This window comes from Cydia pomonella, chromosome 6, assembly GCF_033807575.1.
Source record: "Cydia pomonella isolate Wapato2018A chromosome 6, ilCydPomo1, whole genome shotgun sequence".
NCBI classification, from domain to species: Eukaryota; Metazoa; Arthropoda; class Insecta; order Lepidoptera; family Tortricidae; genus Cydia; species Cydia pomonella.
The window spans coordinates 10991747-11013713 of NC_084708.1; the positions used below are offsets into that span (position 1 = coordinate 10991747).

Here is a 21967-nt window from a genome sequence, read left to right on the forward strand (position 1 = left end):
TAAGATTTTATCAAATCGTAATGGGAGGGCCGGGAGTGGAAGAGGTTCGTTATTAGGACTGTATTAAAATGTTGGTTATCAATACGTTTTAGTAGGCATTGGCTATCTACGCGATTAGCAGAATTAGGAGAGGTATTATACAGACGCAATATAAACATATGCTGCGTACAAGAGCTTAAGTGGAAAGGGTCCAAATCCAGGGACGTCGGGCGGGGCTACCAGCTCCTCTATCACGGCACAACAAACACTCGAAATGGCGTAGGCATTGTCTTAGACAACCAACTAAAACAACGCATCGTATCCGTGGAGCGATACAGTGACAAAGTAATGTTAGTAAAACTAGCGCTGGACTAACAACCATGTCTAAATATTATCTCAACATATGCTCCCCAGACAGGCTGCACAAGCGACGAGAAGAGTTGTTTTTGGCAAGAGCTGCAGGACGTCCTTCAGAGTATACCTGCCACTGAAAACACGATTATGGCGGGTGATTTAAACGGTCATGTAGGCAACCAGGCCCCATCAGGATGCAAAATCCATGGAAACTACGGATATGGCACTCAGAATGCACAAGGGCAGGATATTCTGGAGATGGCAACTATTTTCGACATGCCAATAATGAACACATACTTAAAGAAAAAAGATGAACATCTAATCACCTACAAGAGTGGCGCAAATGCTTCCCAAATCGACTACATCCTATGCAATAATACCATTCGAAAGTACTTCAAGGATTGTAAGATTATACCAGGTGAGCCCCTCACCACACAACACCGAATGTTAGTAGCGTGTCTGAATATGCCGTCATGGAACACCACCTATAGAAAGAAAGCTACACCAAGAATAAAGTGGTATAATCTTCAGAAACCTCAAGGAAGAACCCTGGCATCAAACATAGCAGACTTCTTAGATACTCATGCCACAGTAGGAAAAGATGTCAACACTGCATGGAACGACTTCCAGAGTCACACAGCAAACGCAGCCAAAGAGGTACTTGGTATTAGCATGGGTAAACTGAAACCAAATAAAGATCCTAACTGGTGGAACGAGGATGTAAAGTCATTCTTACGGAAGAAAAAGTTGTGTTTTAAGATCTGGCAAGCTTCAAAATACGAGTGTGACCACCAAAGATACATTGAAGCTAAGAAACTTGCCAAAAGGATGGTGGCATGCTCACGAGCTGCAGCCAAAGAGAACGAGTACAGCAAATTGGAAAAAGCAGGCTCAGATAAAGAAATATTTAAAATTGCAAAATTTAGGAACAAACAAACTAAAGATATCAAACATAACAAATACATAAGAGACTCCACAGGATCACTGCTGACTTCCGATAAAGATATAAACGACCGATGGCACGAATACTACAACAACTTATTAAACGAAGAGTTCCCACAAGAACCTATGCCAAGCGTGCCTTCTGTACATGGCGCAATAGAATCGATAACACAAGAAGAAGTGAAAGTTGCGCTCACTAAAATGAAAAATGGCAAAGCAACGGGCCCTGACGAAATACCATCAGACCTCCTAAAAATGACTGGTAACGCAGGTTTGTCATGGTTAACTAATCTTTTCAATCTTGTGCTTACTCACGGGAAAATGCCTGATGGCTGGAGACAAAGTAATCTAGTTCCATTCTATAAAGGTAAGGGGGATGTAGCTGAATGTGGAAATTATCGTGCCATCAAGCTAACCTCACACGTGTTAAAGATCTGGGAGAGCGTAATTGCTAAACGATTATTAAAACTAACTACAGTTACATCAAATCAATGCGGCTTCACTAGTGGAGTAGGCACGATAGACGCTATCCATACTGTTCGAATCCTTCTTGAGAAATACAAGGGGCTGAAAAAGGACCTCCATCTAGTCTTTATAGATCTCGAAAAGGCGTTCGATCGTGTCCCAAGAGAGCTAATATGGCAAGCGTTACGAGTACAACTAGTTCCTGAACACTACATCAAAATTCTTAAGGACATGTACTACAGTATCAAGACCAGAACTCTCTGTCCGGCTGGTATTGGCCCAGAATTTGAGTTGAATGTCGGGGTCCATCAGGGCTCTACTCTTAGCCCGCTGCTCTTTAAGATAGTCATGAACTATGTCACTGAAGACCTTCAAAAACCTGCTCCCTGGTCTCTTTTATATGCTGATGACATAGTTCTCATAGCAGAAACATTGCCAGAAATCCAAACCGACTTAACGGTATGGTGCACAGCACTGGAGCGCAGAGGGTTACGAGTAAGTCGAAGCAAAACTGAATATATGTACTGCAACTTTTCCGGAAAAGTATCACCTACCAATGCGATGCAGCAACCATACCTTGACCACACTCCATTAAAGCAAGTTGATCACTTTAAATATCTAGGATCTGTCCTAACATCTACAGCCTCCATTGACAAAGATATCGAAAACCGCAAAGCGTCTGCTTGGTTAAAGTGGAGATCTTTAACAGGAGTTCTGTGTGACGTAAAGATGCCTATAGAAGTCAAAGGAAACATATATAAGAGAGCAGTAAGACCAGCTTTAATGTATGGATCCGAATGCTGGGCCACGCGAAAATCTGACGAACAAAAACTCCATGTCACAGAAATGAAGATGCTAAGGTGGTCTGGCGGTGTAACGCTCAAAGATAGAGTCAGGAACGAGCACATAAGGGGAACTTTTAAAGTAGCGTGTATCACTGACAAACTCCAGGAAAATCGCCTACGATGGTACGGTCATGTCATGAGGCGAAATAAAGAGCACATGACAAGGGTCGTCATGGAAATCGAAGAACCAAAAAGAGGTCCAGGTCGCCGTCCGACGACCTGGATGGGAACCATTTCCAAGGACATGAAGACGACGGATTTAAAACCCGAAATTGCACAAAAACGCCCAGAATGGCGCCTTAGGACTAGGAGGGCCGACCCCAAGAGACATGGAAAATAGGCTCGGGAGAAGAAGAAGAAGATTGGCTATCTACGCGACAGTAGTACCTGCATAGCGGCTATAAAGTACACAAATTATATGATATTTAAAAAATATTTTTACGTACATAGTATGACAATTTAAGTTTATGAAAGTAGACATTTTGCCAAGTCGAACTTTTACTCTTCTTCTTCCTCGCGTTGTCCCAGCATTTTGCCACGGCTCATGGGAGCCTGGGGTCCGCTTGACAACTAATCCCAAGATTTGGCGTAGGCACTAGTTTTTACGAAAGCGACTGCCATCTGACCTTCCAACCCAGAGGGGTAAACTAGGCCTTGTTGGGATTAGTCCTGTTTCCTCACGATGTTTTCCTTCACCGAAAAGCGACTGGTAAATATCAAATGATATTTCGTACGTAAGTTCCGAAAAACTCATTGGTACGAGCCAGGGTTTGAACCCGCGACCTCCGGATTGCAAGTCGCACGCTCTTACCGCTAGGCCACCAGCGCTTTTTTCGTCGAACTTTTACATGGGTGTTCAAATTGCGATTTTTAGGTGTCAAATGCGTGTCGTTTCTAAATTACAGCACGGCATAGTAAAATGAACACTTTGATTTTTGCCATAATTGCTAGAAAATAAAATTAAGAGTTACTGTGACTGCGTCCACTAAGTCTGTGAGAAGGTGTGTCACACTCGCGGTTTTCTCCAAAACAAGTACCATAACTTCTTATCTGTAAGAATTACATTAAAGTTCTATACGTCATTGGAAAGATGATTTAATTTCTAATAAAAGTATGCATTTATTAGTGCAAATAATATATTACTTAAACGCTGGTTAGCCATTATGTCTTGGTCACACGTATAGTCTGAATAAGTCTTCACTCAAATACCTGTTAATATTTAGCCAAAAATACTAAAGCCACTTTCGAGACATTATGTTTTTTTATATAATTATTGTTCATAAGTAACAAATACTATACTTCCTGTATACAGGTCATATCTAAATATGAAATATCAGACCAAGACTAGATGTCACAAGAGGTGTCCGTTAAACTTCTCTCACTAAAAATAAATTCGCAGCGTCAGTCACTGTCCGTTGGAAATCAATAGCCAATATGCGCTATCATTCCGCCATCTAGAGCTTCCTGGCCTATACCAATAGGGTTATGTTTTGGTTGGGTTTTCGCCGTGTTGTGTGACTAGCCAGTTTTTGCATCACACACCCCTATTCATTAGGCCCTCTCCAGTGCCAGTGCCCGCATTAATTACAGCCTAACAAATGTCGTACGAATATTCCGAATATAAAAGCACTGCAATACGTGAACGGTCAAATTTCCTTAGTGTCCTCGCTTTTTGTAGCCTATTTTTATGTACGAGGAGTGGAGTTGTAAAATAACGCTAGTGAATTATTTATGCAGGCACTCATTGCAGGCTATAGGAAAAATGTTCATGATTTTTTTCTTTCGAGCGAGAATAAATAATCAGGATTCAAATCACTCAAGTTCCTAGAAAAAATCCAGGCAACCGTATTGTTATCTAAAAAAAACCGGTCAAGTGCGAGTTCGTTTACGTCGCGCACCGAGGTTTCCGTATAAACTTTCAATTTTCTCATGTAACTGATATAATCACGAAAGATTTTTGACCAGAAGTATACTATTAGCATTTTTGTGTACAGCGCCATCTATGGGCAAATTGGCTAACTCATTTGTGCGATCTGTATGTATGTTGGATTTTCAGGGATAATTGTTTATCATGTGAACCAATTTCAATATTTTTTGTTTTATTTGAAAGAAGGTGTGTTAAAGGTCTTAGTCTTAAGGTGTGTGAATTAAAATGCAAATTGAATTATAAAATGTTTTTTTTGTGAATAATAATAAAAAAGTTATCATGATAGAGGTCTGATTTTATTTTTCCTGTAATCTTAATGATAATGTTATTATTATATTAAAAAAAAAAATATTCGTAAACTTCGGAGATAAGGGGGGGGGGGGCTGGTATTTTTATCACATTTTCCTTCATAAGTAATTTTTTTTCACTTTGAAAAAAAAAGTTTTGTAATGTTCAATTTGAGCCCTTTCAAATGATACTCCACTTGACCTAGTAACTAGACTTTGACGCTTTGCCTCCTCATTATATTGGGCATTTTCCATAATTAATATAAATAAAATAAAAATTTACTCTTGCAATATGTCTGGGTTAACGTTGTTCATTAATATTCTATAGCTTCCCCAACTAGCAAAAACACGCTTAGAATAGTCTCAAGACTACAATTTTTTCGCTCTTATATTGATCTTATATCATCGTATAAGCCCGGATTTGGGCACAAATTATAAGCGTATTTATTTTGATATCGTTCTAATATCAGTCTAATTGAATGCTGCTTGCATTTACAGTAATCTTTCCAAAACTTATTTAAGCTACCTTAGGCTAATATCGCTTTTACGTAAGTATCTTGTAAGCCTACATAGGCTTATATTGGTCCAACGTTAGAATCTTATGAGCCTAAATAAGCTTATTTAGATTTTTTGTAAGGTCACACAGAGAGTTGAAACATTCTATTTGTGAAGTATAAGTGTACGAGTGAAAATAAATGCAGCAGCGTGACATAAATATGTTAGTCTAAGTATTTATCTAACTGTTTATGAATTATGTTTAAATATAATAACGTGCTCGTTATCATCGTGTGTGTTTATGTTTTACGGTATGTAATCACGTGGGAAAATATTATTTACTGTAAAGTAGACCCTGTTTTCCACTTCAAACTTCATGCGCCTGATCAAATATGGTATTTGTATCCGTTTATAATTATTTTATTTCTTTATTTGTACTGATAGTCAGCCATAGCTGTAGGTGTATTTTTAAAGCGCACTATTAGACTATTTTAAGATTATTTACACTAAATTCTGCATTCAGAATACAAATGATATGGCCATGTTGAATTAATTAGGGTTCCTTGGTTTACTTACTAAAACCCTAAATACATTTGTTTATCCTTACTAGATCACTTGACACATACTAATAAACTAAATGTTTTTTTTATTTAAGTGACAAGATTGGTGATGCAAAATGGTTGTATTTATGGATATAGACCATTACTTGATGAAGAAAGACTTCCGCATGTTAAAACAATTAACATGGCCTTGGGAAGAAACACAATATACAAGTCTTGTTATTAAGCTATTATGCCAATACATTCCAGGAGACAACTCATTAATTTGCACAATCTCTTTGTTTGTGTTAAGCAGTGTCCTTGCGTCCTTTGGTAGAACATTATTTAGTCTTCTGTTTAAAATAATTAGCAATCCATTTACTGCTGCATGAGGGATATTAAATTTTAACGCCCATTTTTGTAATTCACTTTTTAAGGCAAAATCTTTCTCATAATCTGTTTCGTCATCGGTCGAAGATTCTTTTTCACTAAAATCATTAATTTCACATACTGAAACATTGTCCTCAACCTCTACATCTTTCATGCAAGCAGAACCTACAGAACCCTCACTAATATTTTCACCAACACTACCTTGTCTTGGCAGGAGCTGTGTATGTATTTGATTTACTTATGATTTTTTTGTACCTCTGAATTTTCTGCCGATAACCATCACTTCTCGAACGTTTTTTCCAGTTGTCGTAATCCATACCTATTTGAAATTACACTCTTACTTTAAATTACAAAAAAAATTAATTAAATAATTAAATATCATACTTACAAGTGTTCCCAAAATCGATTTAAGATCAAACGATCTTATATTGATCTTGTCTTTTGTGATATAAGTATCTTTATCCTATATCACTCTAATATCTTACTAAAGTGCTGCTGTTGATCTTATTATGCTTGTTTATAGCTTTAATTAAGATCAGAAAAGTACGTACTTACAGTGTTCTTATGCTATGTTGACATTAGTCAAGTTCAATGAGACTTCGTAAATGTTATTGTAGGACCAAGAGGCTTATAATAGTATAATACTATGTTGATATTAGTCTTACATTCTTACAATAGCATATATAAAGTCTAATATAAAATCAAATGAACTTAGAGAAAGGGGATATAAGACCAGGCACTCTCAAGTTCAATAAGACTTCGTAAATGTTATTGTAGGACCAAGAGGCTTATAATAGTATTATACTATGTTGATATTAGTCTTACATTCTTACAATAGCATTTATAAAGTCTAATATAAAATCAAATGTACTTAGAGAAAGGGGATATAAGACCAGGCACTCTCAAGTTCAATGAGACTTCGTAAATGTTCTTGTAAGAGCAAGAGGTTTATAATAGTATTATAAAATGCTCTTATATACATATATAAGACTAGGTAATAAGACTGACCTTACTAAAGCCGGTACTAGCTTGTCTAAGACTAATATAAGAGTGATGATATGTTCCAAAACAATAATAAGAGCTCTATAAGCTCATCAGTTTTATAAAGTGCGCAACCTGAGACTCTTTTGCTAGTTGGGTCCTTCTCGAGATATTTAGCAGTGTAACAGACGGACGGACGGACGGACAGAGTCGCACCATAAGGGCTCCTTTTGTACCTTTTTGGTACGGAACCTTAAAAAGCGGTATGATATCTCACAAACACCGCCTCCGAACCTACGACACCTTAATATAAACACAAAAGTGTTTACGAAGTAGGGTAACAGCACCAGTGGCCAGCCAGGGACCAGTAGTCAGCCTTTTAAGTCGTTTATTGGTCATAAATATCTGGTATATTCGATTAAACAAATCGCGATTAGTCAAATAGGAGCTCTGATTCCTTATTCGTTAATACGTAACGCGGCAGGTGCGGTGAGGTATCGGGGAGAAGAAATATACTCGTTCATAAAGGTGATGTTTGTTGACGAGAGCTAGAATGTCATGTCCGCCATATTTTTTACTGCACGTGGTGTTCTTTTAACGCGTGAGAAAAAACATGTTTTAATATAAAAAGTTACTGTTTTTTGTTAATGGTGGGTTTATTGGTTAGTTTATCTATTAAATTGCGTTATATTTAAATAGAAATATCAATATTTAACTTATAAATTGAGGAGGTTGACCACTGGATACCACTTTTTTACAAAAAATCCAGTGCCCAGCCTCCCGCGGCTGACCTTTGGGTTATTAGTTATTTCTTTTATTTTCGATCCAATACGACCGTTAGGACCGTTACATTTACATTTTCAAATTTAGTTAGGCATGTCTCAGTCAATTTAAAGTAAAACCCAGTAGTCAGCCGCATTTGAAATAACGTTTTAATGCGGCTGACCACTGGGTTTCACGGATCCAGTACTCAGCCATTATCTTCCTTGGTACGTCGCTGCCAAATATTATGAACTTTAACTCATTTAAATAAGGTTCAAAAGTGTATACATACTTTTGTTGAGAAATATTCCAATATCTAACGGGCCCCTGCACGGGTTTCACCAGCATTTAAAACGATTTTAAAACATAATGAATTCTATTAAATAAACATATTCATTAATAAAAAATAAGAAGATAAATACAGTGTTTATTCGTTTGCAAGAATAATTTTAAGCACCTATGGCCTACAAATTTCGTGGCATGAGAATTGTACTTATAAGAGTATAGATACCTACCTATACTCTAGCTTCCTACCTAGGAATGATAAATATTATAATATCGTTAACTTTAATACAAATAATAGTGTTTTTTATTTCATTGTTATTAATAGTTTATAAAGGCTGAGTACTGGGTACACAAAGGCTGCTTACTGGATTTTAGAGGCTGACTACTGGAGAAAAGTGCCATTTTTTGTTTAATCTTAATTATAGATATTATAAAGAGGATTGTTATTTTTTGACATACTTTGTTTTAAAACTATAATAAACAATTGATCTAACCATGTTATGCGTTTATTTATCCGACTAATCCTGTAGAAACGTCGAGAGTACAAACTTTAAAAATGCGTTATAAGGCTGACTACTGGTGCCTTTACCCTACTTACTTCATATTCTCATGTCAGTCATGTCGAAATTGAACGCTGACGATGCCACTGCTTGCCAACCAGTTGTTAACGTTTTCATTGTCAACCACTAGCAAAATCATTTGGCAAAACTTAAAGGAAATCTTACAAGATAATCATTATAATATTATATTGGTACGCAGAAAGATTACGTCATCAAAATACTACCATAGAGTCAAACCAAGATAAGTTGGCAGCGATTTTGATAGCCCTGCGACTCGTGTCGATTTAAAACACTCCCTTCGGTCGTATTTTAATTTATCGCTACTTGTTTCGAATTTCCTATTTTTCACACTTGTATCGTAATGTACTATTAATTCATACTACTTATGGAAGTCTGTTACTATTACTTTTATAAAAACTCTGTATGTGTTTGTTTAAGTTAATCCTGTTATGATTTTCTAAAATTGTGAGTTCCTCATAGGGAGAAAAACGGGTTAAATATGTCCTCATATATACGACCTAGTTTTAATAACAAAGAGGCAAGCTAAGATGAAACCCCAAGGCACGCAAATAAATCTGCACGACAAGACGCAAATTTCGATTGAAATCGGCCGTTACTACGCATCGCACTTGCTCGCTAATTGCCAATTCCTTTAATTATACCCAAAATTCGAATACTAAACTCCGATACAAATCAGCGGAACTCCATTTTACCAGACAAATGGTCTGATTAACACAATACATACAAATTAATGAACGATCAACTGAAAACATTTTCGTATCGACGATTTGGCAATTCGGTGATTCCGGACTCGTTTGTGATGTGACGGCAATTATAAACGCGTAATCAGGGCGTAGGCACGGCACGGTCCGAGCCCATCGTTGACCAATAAACTGATTTCTGACTGCGACTGAATTATGGTCCTTGAATTCTATTTGGCGTAATCTTTGACAAACAACGATTTTTCGTACAGTATGTAATGTAGCAAAATTATGAACGAGCACCATAAAAAATCTGATTGTAGTTTTTTTTGTGTAGTCGTTAAAATATTAGTGAAGTCAATTTGAATTAATAAAAACTTGATTGACAGGCCCTTTCAAAAGTACACAACATCAGAATGATATAAAAAATTTGTTATTGTGCGTCTTTCCTGCCTCAATACATGTACGGACAAGTACGAGTGAAATGCACGATATTGAATGACATCTGCAGTGATCGGAACTATGGGAGTAAAACTTTAACAAAACTTGTTAAGCGGACTTAAAATAGTGCATACAGCCCTAAAAATATTCATGTCCATAGGGATAGGAATATTATAGTACTTACAGCCATAAAAATATATACATTCATAGATATTCGAATATTTTTAAGGCTATAAGCACTCTTTTTATGTCCGCTTGATAAGTTTTGTTAAAGTTTTACTCCCATAGTTCCGATCACTGGACATCTGTTAGATGTCAACCTGATGCCAGTGTATGTTCGAATTGGCATGGTAGTTTTATTATTTTAGTCAAGCGTTTCACGTTATTATGGACATCTTACATTAACACCGTCTAATTAATAGAGCAAAGTTTGCATTATCATCTATCTTACATCATCAAACCAGTACAAAATCACTTGTAACTAGTAACAACTTGTGTTTTTCACATATTAGCTTAATTACTCTAATGATTAATGATAAATTGTTCTAATGATATAATTCTAAGACTGATAATTATATGATTAGAAACGACAAGAGAATAAATAAAATTTCTGAATCAAAGTGCAGTCGGCCCATAAAACTGGTACTCTACGTAACATTGTACTCTTTTGACTAAGAACTCACCTGTGCCGAAGAACTCAGGTTATTTTTATTAGGAACGAAATATTATTTTTATTGTAATTCTGTGTGCGTTAAGTTAAAAACTGAATACATTGTTTGACATGTTTAGGGCACTTGATTGCAGAGGTCATGGTAATTAATTTAAAACTGCCTATGTACCTAGTCTGTTAATTGCGCGGTCAGAATAATTACCTATTGTTACTGATGGATGGCTGTTCAGTTGGTAATCACAATAAATCCGAATTACGCAACCACTGATGCTAAATATCGGAAATGTGGCAGCAACCCAGAATTAGACCAGAAGTGCATAGAACATTTGGTACATTTCGGAAACAGTAAAGGAGACAATTTTTATCTAGACGGTCTTTAACACCGATTACTTACTGTTCAAAGCCCACGTACTCAGACTGAAGTGCTTTCTCGGATGCAGCTAAAGGAGCCCGGGGTCCACTTTTGGATATCTTAGTTAAAAACTGGCACAGGTACTAGCTTTTTAAGAAAGCGACTTCCATAGGTATTATTTTACTAATTAGAGTGGATATGCCTTACCGGGAATTATTTTGGGTTTCCTGGATATCCAGGTAGAGTCAGACCAATGAGACCAAGATAAGTTGGCAGCGATTTTGATAGGCCAGACGGTGCAAGTGTCAAGTAAACGTCATAATTTCAGAGAAGCTCGACGTCATAACCCGTGCGACGTCTGGGCTATCAAAATCGCTGCCAACTTATCTTGGTTTGACTCTATGGTAGTATTTTGATGACGTAATCTTTCTGCGTACCAATATAATATTATAATGATTATCTTGTAAGATTTCCTTTAAGTTTTGCCAAATGATTTTGCTAGTGGTTGTCAATGAAAACGTTAACAACTGGTTAGCAAGCAGTGGCATAGTCAGCGTTCAATTTCGACATGACTGACATGAGAATATGAAGTAAGTACTTCGTAAACACTTCTGTGTTTATATTAAGGTGTCGTAGGTTCAGAGAATTTTGGAAAATCATAACAGGAATAACTAAAAGAAACACATACAGAGTTTTTATAAAAGTAATAGTAACAGACTTCCATAAGTAGTATGAATTAATAGTACATTACGATACAAGTGTGAAAAATAGGAAATTCGAAACAAGTGGCGATAAATTAAAACACGACCGAAGGGAGTGTTTTAAATCGACACGAGTCGCGAATTACCTATTCGCACATGTATCGTACAACGTTTTACAATACATATGGCCCTTTAAATGTTCGACATAGTAATGTAATATACTAATTTTCGCACTAGTGCAGTAAAGTAGCACCATATGTACTGTAAAAATCTTTACAGTACATATGGAGCTGCTTTACCGCACTAGTGCGATAATTAGCGCATTACGTAACTATGTCGAATATTTTTAGGGCCTGTACTGTAAAACGTTGTACGATGAATGTGCAAATAGATAATTCACAACTCGTGTCGATTTAAAACACTCCCTTTGGTCGTGTTTTAATGTATCGCCACTCGTTTCTAATGTCCTATTTCTCAAACTTGTATCGTAATTTACTATTGTTAACAATATTAAAGGTAATAATACTGTCGAATTAATAACTTTTTATTTTTTGCAGCACATGTAAAAGTTTTTTCCGGAGCTGAGCTGGATTTATATATTGTAAAAAAAATACTTGTTTTTAAATAATCGTAGCTGAATTTAAATAAAATATCACTTCAAATGTTTTGTCTCATACATTATTTAAAATTTAACATTGTTTCCGTATGACAATGACATCCAGTGTGAAGACACCGCGTTCTGAAACTTGACGAAAGAACATGAATATTATCTAACGAAGGATGCACTAGCAAATTTATGATTGGACGCTAAAAGTAGAGCGTGTGCACTTGGCACATAATGAATACGAGAGAAGCTGGAGAGCCATGCAGAAGCGTATTACGAAAATGTTCCTAGCTTCTTTCAGCTTGATATGACAAAACCTTAAAATGCAAACACTTTCCAAAACAAGGTTTACTCCCTCTGCATTTGGCTTTGCGCTTGTAAGAATGAATATGCTACTTTTTGTTTGAAATGTAAGGTGAAGAAGTTAAAACATATTCTGTCATTTGGAAATAGAACCACAGTTTTACATTATATTGCATGATCGGAAATTGTATTTTAATGCGACCGTTGTATAAGAAGAGTAAAAAACGGTGAGTGGCTTGGGTCGCTCAATGTGAAATGGAACATATTAGGACCACAAAAAATACATATTTGGTTTAGGTAGGTTGCTGAATAGCTTTAATTTATACTTTGTACCTAAATCTTATTTAGCCTATTCACCTACTAAAAACTTCACAACATGAAAACTATTTTGCATACATTAAGTGTGTGCACTGTAACTCCGTCTCAACTTACGAGCGGCTACAAAGAGGCGCCATGCAGCGATAATATCGTTTGGCGCTCACGCAAACGAACAGGAGCCCAATTTGACTCCAGAAAGTCACATGTGATTTCGCCACCACAATACGAGTACGTTACCATATCGCTATTTTTGCAATATAACGCCACGGTTGCTACAATCCGTCAAATGCAAACCAGAGATTCTTAGTGAGGTTAAGATAAACTTGTTCCTTAATCTTGAGAGAGGCGAGCGGGCGGAAGTCCTGATTGGATATTTTGAATATGACAATACTTGCAGTGTACCTCACGCGCAACAAGCAAGAGTTAATATATGTTCCGAGTAAATATAATATAAACAGTTATCTTTTTAAATTCAAACGCTGCTTCTAGTAATATGGCGTTGCCGTTTATTACGACATCATTTTCCGTTGGCGATCGCGTTATCGCAACTTTGCCCAGCAACCGCTCGGGGACGATTTGTCATCTCTAAGCTCTGTTTATCGTTACGTTTGTTATTGCCAATCCTTGCCCGGATAACTACCAATGTAAACGTCCCAGTGTTCGGTGATAATTGACACGGTGTTTTTTTTGTCACCTATAACCGCGAAAATCGAAGTTCGTCAATTGCGGGCATTTCACTCTGACACTCTAATTATGTCTTAGTGAGCGTAAAAGTGAAAAATCCCCCCAACTTGTGAATTTCGGTTTTTGCGGTAGGCCCCCGTGTTTCTATGAATTAGGTATGAATAAAGGAAAAACTCATGTAAATCGTTGAAGTTAGTACTTATATACTTGTATTGGATATAATTTTATTTGTGCATATACTCTTAGGTATATATTGCATGGATTGAGAAATGTTACACACTTAACAACAGTCGTGACAGCAAATATGAAACTGACAATATTTTAAATCTGGACAGCTTTTAACCAAAAGCTCGAAGTGTGAGACGCGTGCATTTTTGACTTTTATTATCGCTTGCTGTTACTATTTCGTGCCCTAATTGTAAAACGTTGTAGGTATTTAGAGTTAAGTTATTTTTATAAAACCATTTGCATAGTGGTCTAAGGATTTGATTTATGTGCCACTATGTAACTACCTTATTATAAATAATAAATAAATATTATAGGGACAATCTTTCACAAATATTAACGGTAAGCCAAAAAGGCTTGTGTTGTGGGTACTCAAACAACGATATATATAATATAGAAATACATAGAAAACATCCATGACTCAGGAACATATATCTGTGCTCATTACACAAATAAATGCTCTTACCGGGATTCGAACCCAGGACCATCGGCTTCATAGACTGGGTCACTACCCACTGGGCCAGACCGGCCGTCAAATTTATTATTACCTTCAGTGACAATAATAAGAGATCATAGCAGTTTTCATATTTATTGTCATTGTGCCTTGGCACGAAGTGGCACAAACATCAAATTTCTTGACGTTATAACAATATTAAATTTTGTGCTTACTTAAGTCGAGCAGTGTGTTATAAAAACCGTTCTAATTTGCCTAAACGTGCTAATTTATAACACACAGCATAATATTTTCCTACTTTCCATGATACTGTTCTTTTCTATTATTAGATCAGAAAGTACAAAAGTAAAGCTCATGAAAAACAACCATTAACTAAATAGAAAAAATGTAATACCCATTACTTAACGAGAGGGGCAAGAATCTGTATATGAGATACGTAGACGGCGATCTCATAATAAATATAAGACTTCTGGAAGAGATTCCTAAAACAGATTTCGCAAAAATGTATACAAAGGAAAAACCTGTTAGGTCCATTGATTCCATTATGCATAATACAATGTGCTATATCCCTACACATTTAGGTAAGGGTCAACGTAACGTGCGCGTATATACAATGGTATGTATACTGTTTGGGAATGCCTTGGTTATCAGTGAAATGGACATTTTTTTATTCTCACAATTTGCGAGACCACAGTTAAACTTAAAAAAAAAACATGTTGATTTGATATGCTTGGAAATTATTTTCAGTTCATATGACTTGTATTTACTTTCATTTACTGACTTGTTAAAAAAACTTCTCGTAAGTACTTTGTTGAATATCATGTGGTGTAATTTTGACAGTGAGCGAGATACAAACGTTATAAATCTGATATCAATGTGTCATTACTCGAAGTGCATTTTACTAGCCTACATACACAGAGATTAATTCCAAAACAAGACCAAATCAAGATAAGATTTTTAAGTGTCTCTGTACCTAAAATATTGCTTGTTTAATACTAAGTAACGTGAGATTGCAATAAAAAACCAGACAAGTACGAGTCGGACTCGACCACCGAGGGTTCCGTACTTTTTTGTATTTGTTGTTATAGCGGTAACAGAAATACATCATCTGTGAAAATTTCAACTGTCTAACTATCACGGTTCATGATATACAGCCTGGTGACAGACGGACAGACAGACTGAAGGACGGACAGAGGAGTCTTAGTAATAGAGTCCCGTTTTACCCTTTGGGTACAGAACCGTTATAAAACGATACTCGTATAAATCACCTAGGACTGACATCAAACGTACCTACTTAACCTTACAGAAAATAGCAATGTTTCATATCTCCATATGATTATTTTTTGAATAAGCAAAATAAGACAATTTTATGAGCATGGCTCCCCTTGACCGTTTCTGCTAAGAGACTACATTCTTATCTGTTCCAGTAAATCTTTACATCGCATCAGCAAGCGCGTTTTGTGGAGCCGCCGCACCACGGGCAAATCTTTCATATAAAATTCTTTTAGAGCACACCGCACGTAACCCGCTCTCATATTTTAGATAGCATTCGACTGTTTCTCGACCGCAGTTACTATGAATACGAATAAAAATTCCAATATTTTACGGTCCTATGAACACCTCACGACACACTATCAGCAAAACGTCGTTTTAATTTTACGAACTCAGAGCATTTCTTGCATTACTACTACTACTACTACCTTCTAAATTAGGACGTTGTATAGGTAACTTCAAACTAAAAATATACGGACATCGTAAAAGGTTTAGAAACAGCAGAGTTCTGATTGGAATCAGCCATTTCAGTCATGTGAATAAAAAGGTGTTTCTTATATTAATATGTTTCGTTTTGTTTCAGATACCAAATTTGGATGACCAAAAATTGAGGATATCACGAAGACATTAATTTCATCGATTCACCATGCGGAATTTGCAGTCGGAGGGTAGTAGATGGCAGCACAGAAGAGCGCGCTGAGAGATGGCGGGCGAGCATACGCGAGGCGGCCGACCCCTCGCGCGCCTTCTCGTTTTAGCCGTTTTACATGTTAATTTTATAGGTGAGTCACTACGATATAGCTATATACGAAACAGATACAGAAATATTGAAGTCTAACAAACCATGTTTTTGACACGTAAGTTTTTTCCTCACGGGTAACTAGTACGCAGTAGGTAGGTACCTGTTACTAAACTTAACGGAACTCGCAGCATTGCGAGAATACAGTTCCTGGCAACACTAGGTACAGATAAAACGTAAACCCAAACGTAAAGCGCAGTACCTGATTGCCAAGATGACAGGTTGCAATATTTGACTAAAGTTGTCTTAGCGTATAATAGCGTTGTTTCCATCTACAAATCTTAGGGCAGAATTGTATCCCAATAAATTCTCATGGGTTATAAGAACATGTTAAACTACCTTTAGTGGACCTCTAATGAGCATGTTTTTGTAAATATTGAATTTAAAATATCTTTTAACACACGTCACGTGACCCAAATCGACACGACATTGAAGATTCTGATGACGTCACAACTCTCGGTTTTACACTGGGGTATAACATTTTTTTCTGTCACTCTAATTACGTCTTAGTAAGAGTAAAAGAGAAAGATACCCGCAATATGCGATTTTCGGTTTTCGCAGTAGGTCCCCCGTTGTCTGTTCTCAGTACAAAATTTAATACTCAAGCCGTAGCCATTTTGGTGGTGGGCAATTCATTGAAGCTTCGGTATCTTCACTAAAAATTAACATCATAGAAATATAATAAAATAACTTAATTATGGCAGAATACATATTTTATTAGTTGGTTCAAAACCCATACGCACGCATACATAGCTTGCCTACCATCTAAATGGCTACGGCTTGAGTATCAAATTTTGTACTGAGAACAGACAACGAGGGGCCTTGGTGTTACGTGTGTATTTACTTTACTCTTTGGTGTGTATGTGCATAGTTATGTGTCAAACCGTAAACTGTGACCTCACACAATTTTCAAAGAGCGTTTTAGGCGCGAAAGCATGTTTCAAAATATATTTTGTTAATTTAACATATTTAAAACCGTTTTTAGGGTAAAAGTTGAATTTTACGGCAACGTTTGGTTAATATAGAAAGTATGACAAGCGTTTCAAAAAATTGGAAATAACCCTATTGTTTGCCGTTACAGCCAAAAACCAGGTTACAGCTACGAGTATGCTGAACTAAAAACCTAACTTATTGATTGGAAACAACGCAAGGCAAACAATGCGAGAAAATTAAATTTTCCTCTCTAGTAATCTTGTCCTTATTTTTTATAGAAATCCTGTAGTAAAGGCAAGGCCGCTACAAAATTAAACCAGATCTACTTGTAATTAAATAACACGAAGCACGTTTAATAAATAGCCGCGTCTAAGATATCTGTTTAGCTAGGATACGTGGGTAAAGTCAGCACTCCGAGGCCCGTAACGACCACGTTAACGTTCCGGGGCACATTTGCATGGCCGTCTGGTTTTACACTCGATATCGACCAACAAGTCCTACTTACATACATGGCGTGGGTATATTGCAGATATTTTAGTACTAGGTATGTATCCCTATCAAGTCACTGACTTCATATTCACTTCACATTTTAAATAATGAGATAAAGATAAGATTTGTTTTAAATTACGACCAAACAACTTGTTACCTTCATTGAAATTATATTATTCTGTAAAATTCTAAATATATTTCCCACAAACAACCTCGGTGAGACATTTGCAAATGGATATTCAGTAGTCACTTTGAAGCATTCATCGCCGACGATAATAAAAATATAAAAGCATGAATAACGTGGACAACCCTTTCGAGGGCTGAAAAGCATTGGTTGCAAAATCCTCATTGAAAAACGGTGTGCGGGTCAAAATGTCACAATGTACGGCAGAATGCGGGAATGAGCCTCGAATATTTTTTTAGAATACAATTTCGGTTACGCTTCGGGCTGTGATGGCGGATATTTTCTAAACGGATTACGCGTTTATGGCCTTTTTCATGATTATTTGTAGGTAATCGTATCTAACCCTTACATATTAAAAAAATGTTTTACATTAATCCTCCTTAATACCTACCTAACGAGTTTCAGATTATAAGGCTCCAGAATGAAGGTTGAACCCTGATATGAAAAATTCTTGTCAAAATACCTCAAGATAATTTATATATCCTCAGGAGCCCTCGGAACAGAGCGTGGCGCAGCGAGTATCTATAAACCGGCGCAAGAATTAAATTAATCTCGTTCTAAAATTTTCACTTGCCACCTTATCTCGCGTCGTATTGTCGTTTTATTGTGCCTACCCTGGAACCATTAGCGAAAATGTCAGTGCGACGGCATTGTAGTCGCGCGCCCGCGGCCCGCCCGCACAATGATGCGGCCGTTCGACCCCGCCCGTGTACACCCGACCTTACCTTTATACTCTGATACAAAATTTGAGTTTCTATAATAAATGAGGACGCACACTCGTATATTAAATAACACAAATGTATTCAGCCCGCAATTTCGTGTATCGCGTTAATACGGGCAATGTGTAAAAAGCCAACACATAAAGTATGAATGACTGAACACTTTCATGAGTGCGTCTACGTTTCATGCGCCGACTTCTTAACGTGGAGTTAGCAAATCTCCGCCGGCACGTGGAGATTCAACTCACGTTGCGAGCAAGTGGCCGACAAAGGAAAGAGGGCTTGCATACCTTATTACCACCTTTTTGCCAAATCCCTACTTGTGTGAAACATGACAGGCTCATGTAGCTTAAGTGACAAGTACTTGCCCATTTTAAAGAGTTGCTAGTTATAGTTAGATTTGTTGCTTTTTTAAGCGAAAATACCTACTTTCATATATAAATATAATTAATAGTTTTAGTCATGTTGTTAACAAGTTTTTATACACATTACTTCAATATTTTATTTAAAAAAATAAAAACAGTAGTAGAGACCATGCTATGGCAATATCACCCTTTAGCCCCCTACTACGTGTAATGCCGATACCGTTACGGCTAATTGTGTAAACGAAATATTTTTTTATGTATAGATATTATTTTTCCACATCGTAATGTCGCCGCGGCTCTCTCTGCAATTAATCAGGAACGCAATGAGCCGTTTTGTTTGGACATAGCCTGATGAAGAAGCCTTCCCCAGTGATTTACTGTCAAGCATTATTATTTTCAGCTTATTTAAGTTAGGTAATTGAGAGTGGTTGCCGGCCACCGGGTTATTCACAAAATGTCACGTTGCGCATCAGAATGTATTATCGGATTATCAGATTTCTTGAAATTATTCAGTGTTTTATTTTATATATGTTGTTAATAAAAAAATGCTTTCTTTAGCTAAAATTGGTCTACTGGTCTAGACTTAGCATATAGATACCGATAACAGTTATGTTTACATAAAGTCAGCCCCTAAAATTACAATGTAGTTAAATTGTATTTACTTGATTGATATAAGTACGGTAAAAATAACCACTGCCTATTACAAACTACATAAACTATCTTATCAAACCAAGACAGTATTCTGTGCATAAAATGCTTACGACTCTGTTCCACGAAGGGACAGACATTCTTAATGTTAATGGGTTCACTTTACTAAAACAGTTTTAGGGTTCCTTTCAGTTGACTGTAAACAGTGTTGACTGAGAAGATTTTATTAGCATTAAAATTAGACACACTGGCAAGTAACCTCCCGACATTTGAAGTTGCAAAAACAAACAATGTATACGGGCAAAGAGTATGGAAGTGCATCTTACCGAGTATCTTGAATAGATTTCCACAGGAATTATTAAAACTTGTAGAAAGACGAACGAGTGGACAAGCTAGAAATATTATTAAAAAATATTTTATTAAAATAAGAGGCCAGTCTACCGAAATCATTTGATTAGATGACCTATGTACCTAAAAACAATAATAATTAAATTGTTTTTATCATACTCGTACATACCTATTTGGTATTATCAACGTTTATAAGTAAATTCAATGTTTACTCATATAAAGTGCAATGAAGTGTAAACATCTGAAAAATACAAGGCTGACCTAGGTTGACACACCTCATTAAAGGTAAAATCATTGCTGAGACCTAAAATTGGCGGCAGAATGTCATTTACTTATTTATTTATTCATACAAATTAGAAATAGCATGGTATAAAATTATTCAAAACCATATAATTTTACCAAACGTTTACAAAAGGGTTTTGTGTTTAGAATGATCAAAAATGGAATTTAGTGACATTGTTGAATAGAATAATTAACCAGTGAAATAAAAATATTGGCGAGAGGTACAAATATATCCGAACTTGCGAAAATTTTGTATGTGACTTGAAGGACCTTGAAAAATATGAAAGTTAATAAACCAGAAATACTAACCTAATTCAGCATTAGTTATTGTATAAAGACTTAACGGAACAGGCTATATAAACATAAAACTATTACGCATCCACAAAAACGCATGTAACTCGGACACTAAAAGTCATGAAATGGTACCTTTCACTAAGCACTCCCACATATTTAAATCTAGTATATCTCCTACATCCTGTACACATGTGTTAAAATTGAAGGAGTTGCAATATTATGACATATAAATTAAACAAGCGGATTAATTTTATTTGTTTACGTTTAAGAATAGGAATTCAATTTGATTATTACTGTAATAGCCAATTAAAAAAAAAAACATTTCTCATGCTCTGAAAGTGGGTCTTTGTTGTTCTCAAATGAGTGCAGAAAAGCTACTGCTCTAGAGAGAGTCTAGATAGCACTGTACGTTCTTAGTACGTTTGTTTCTTTTTGATGATAAGAATTTCAAATTTTGGTTTTAATGTATAATTGTTGGTGCAATAAAGAATATTTACTTACTTACTTAAATGGATTTCATGTACCATTTCCATTCTGATAATTAACTCCCCATTCCATAAATTATTATGTTTACCTAAATTTATAATTTAAAGTACCCCTTACGAAATACTACTGAAGTTTATACCTACTTAGCCGTGTTTTTTGAATGCACATGCATTTTTCCTTTCCTCGTATTAAAAATGAAAAGTAAAGTGTTTAACTCGGGTACAAGGCACCATTTCATCCTTTGGTTAATCGTCGCTGAATGCCGGACGGGTGCGTGTCTAAAACTTCAATCAATCAATTTTTCGTGTTATGGCTCCATCAAGGTGTTGATGATTCTGCCAATGTCGAGGTTGGATAAGACACGGCTAGTATATGAATCTTATCATATTACAGTCATAGACAGTGTTCGGTGGAGTATCCGATCTGCAAAGAAATACAAATTACGACTAACTAATAGACTACATACAACTATTAAACAATATGAACACTACACTATGTACAGAACAAACTACAGTTAAGTATTAAATCTACGAACTTATTGTACAATAATATGATACATACTACAATTTAAGATTATTTTTAGCTAGGAATTTATTCAAAATACCACAAAACGGAGAAAAAACGAGTCAAAAAAGATAATATGACGGACGGATGTCTAAAATGTCAACGTATTTAAGAATCAAGTAGCTTAAACCTTAGTTTTTTCTTCTTAAGTGTGATGAAAACATTGTGTGTATAATATATTTGTGGTGGTTTACAGTGTGATTATCCATTTATGTAACGTCCGTTAAACTAGCACAGGTTCGACGCTGACAGTGGTCACGGGCGTACTGGCGTACTGACGGTATTGCCGTGCAGGGTAACGTTTAGTAGACAAAATGTTG

General features: G+C 36.2%; 1 protein-coding gene across 2 annotated transcripts in view; it reads left to right on the forward strand.

Annotated features, from left to right (window-relative positions):
* Window positions 1-21967, forward strand: part of LOC133518932 (lachesin) — a 118369-nt gene that overhangs the window by 15288 nt on the left and 81114 nt on the right. For both annotated transcript variants that reach the window (XM_061852727.1, XM_061852726.1), the window contains exon 2: window positions 16120-16318. In XM_061852727.1, the coding sequence (XP_061708711.1) occupies window positions 16240-16318 (79 nt within the window). In that variant the 5' untranslated portion in view covers window positions 16120-16239. The remainder of the gene's footprint in view (window positions 1-16119; window positions 16319-21967) is intronic.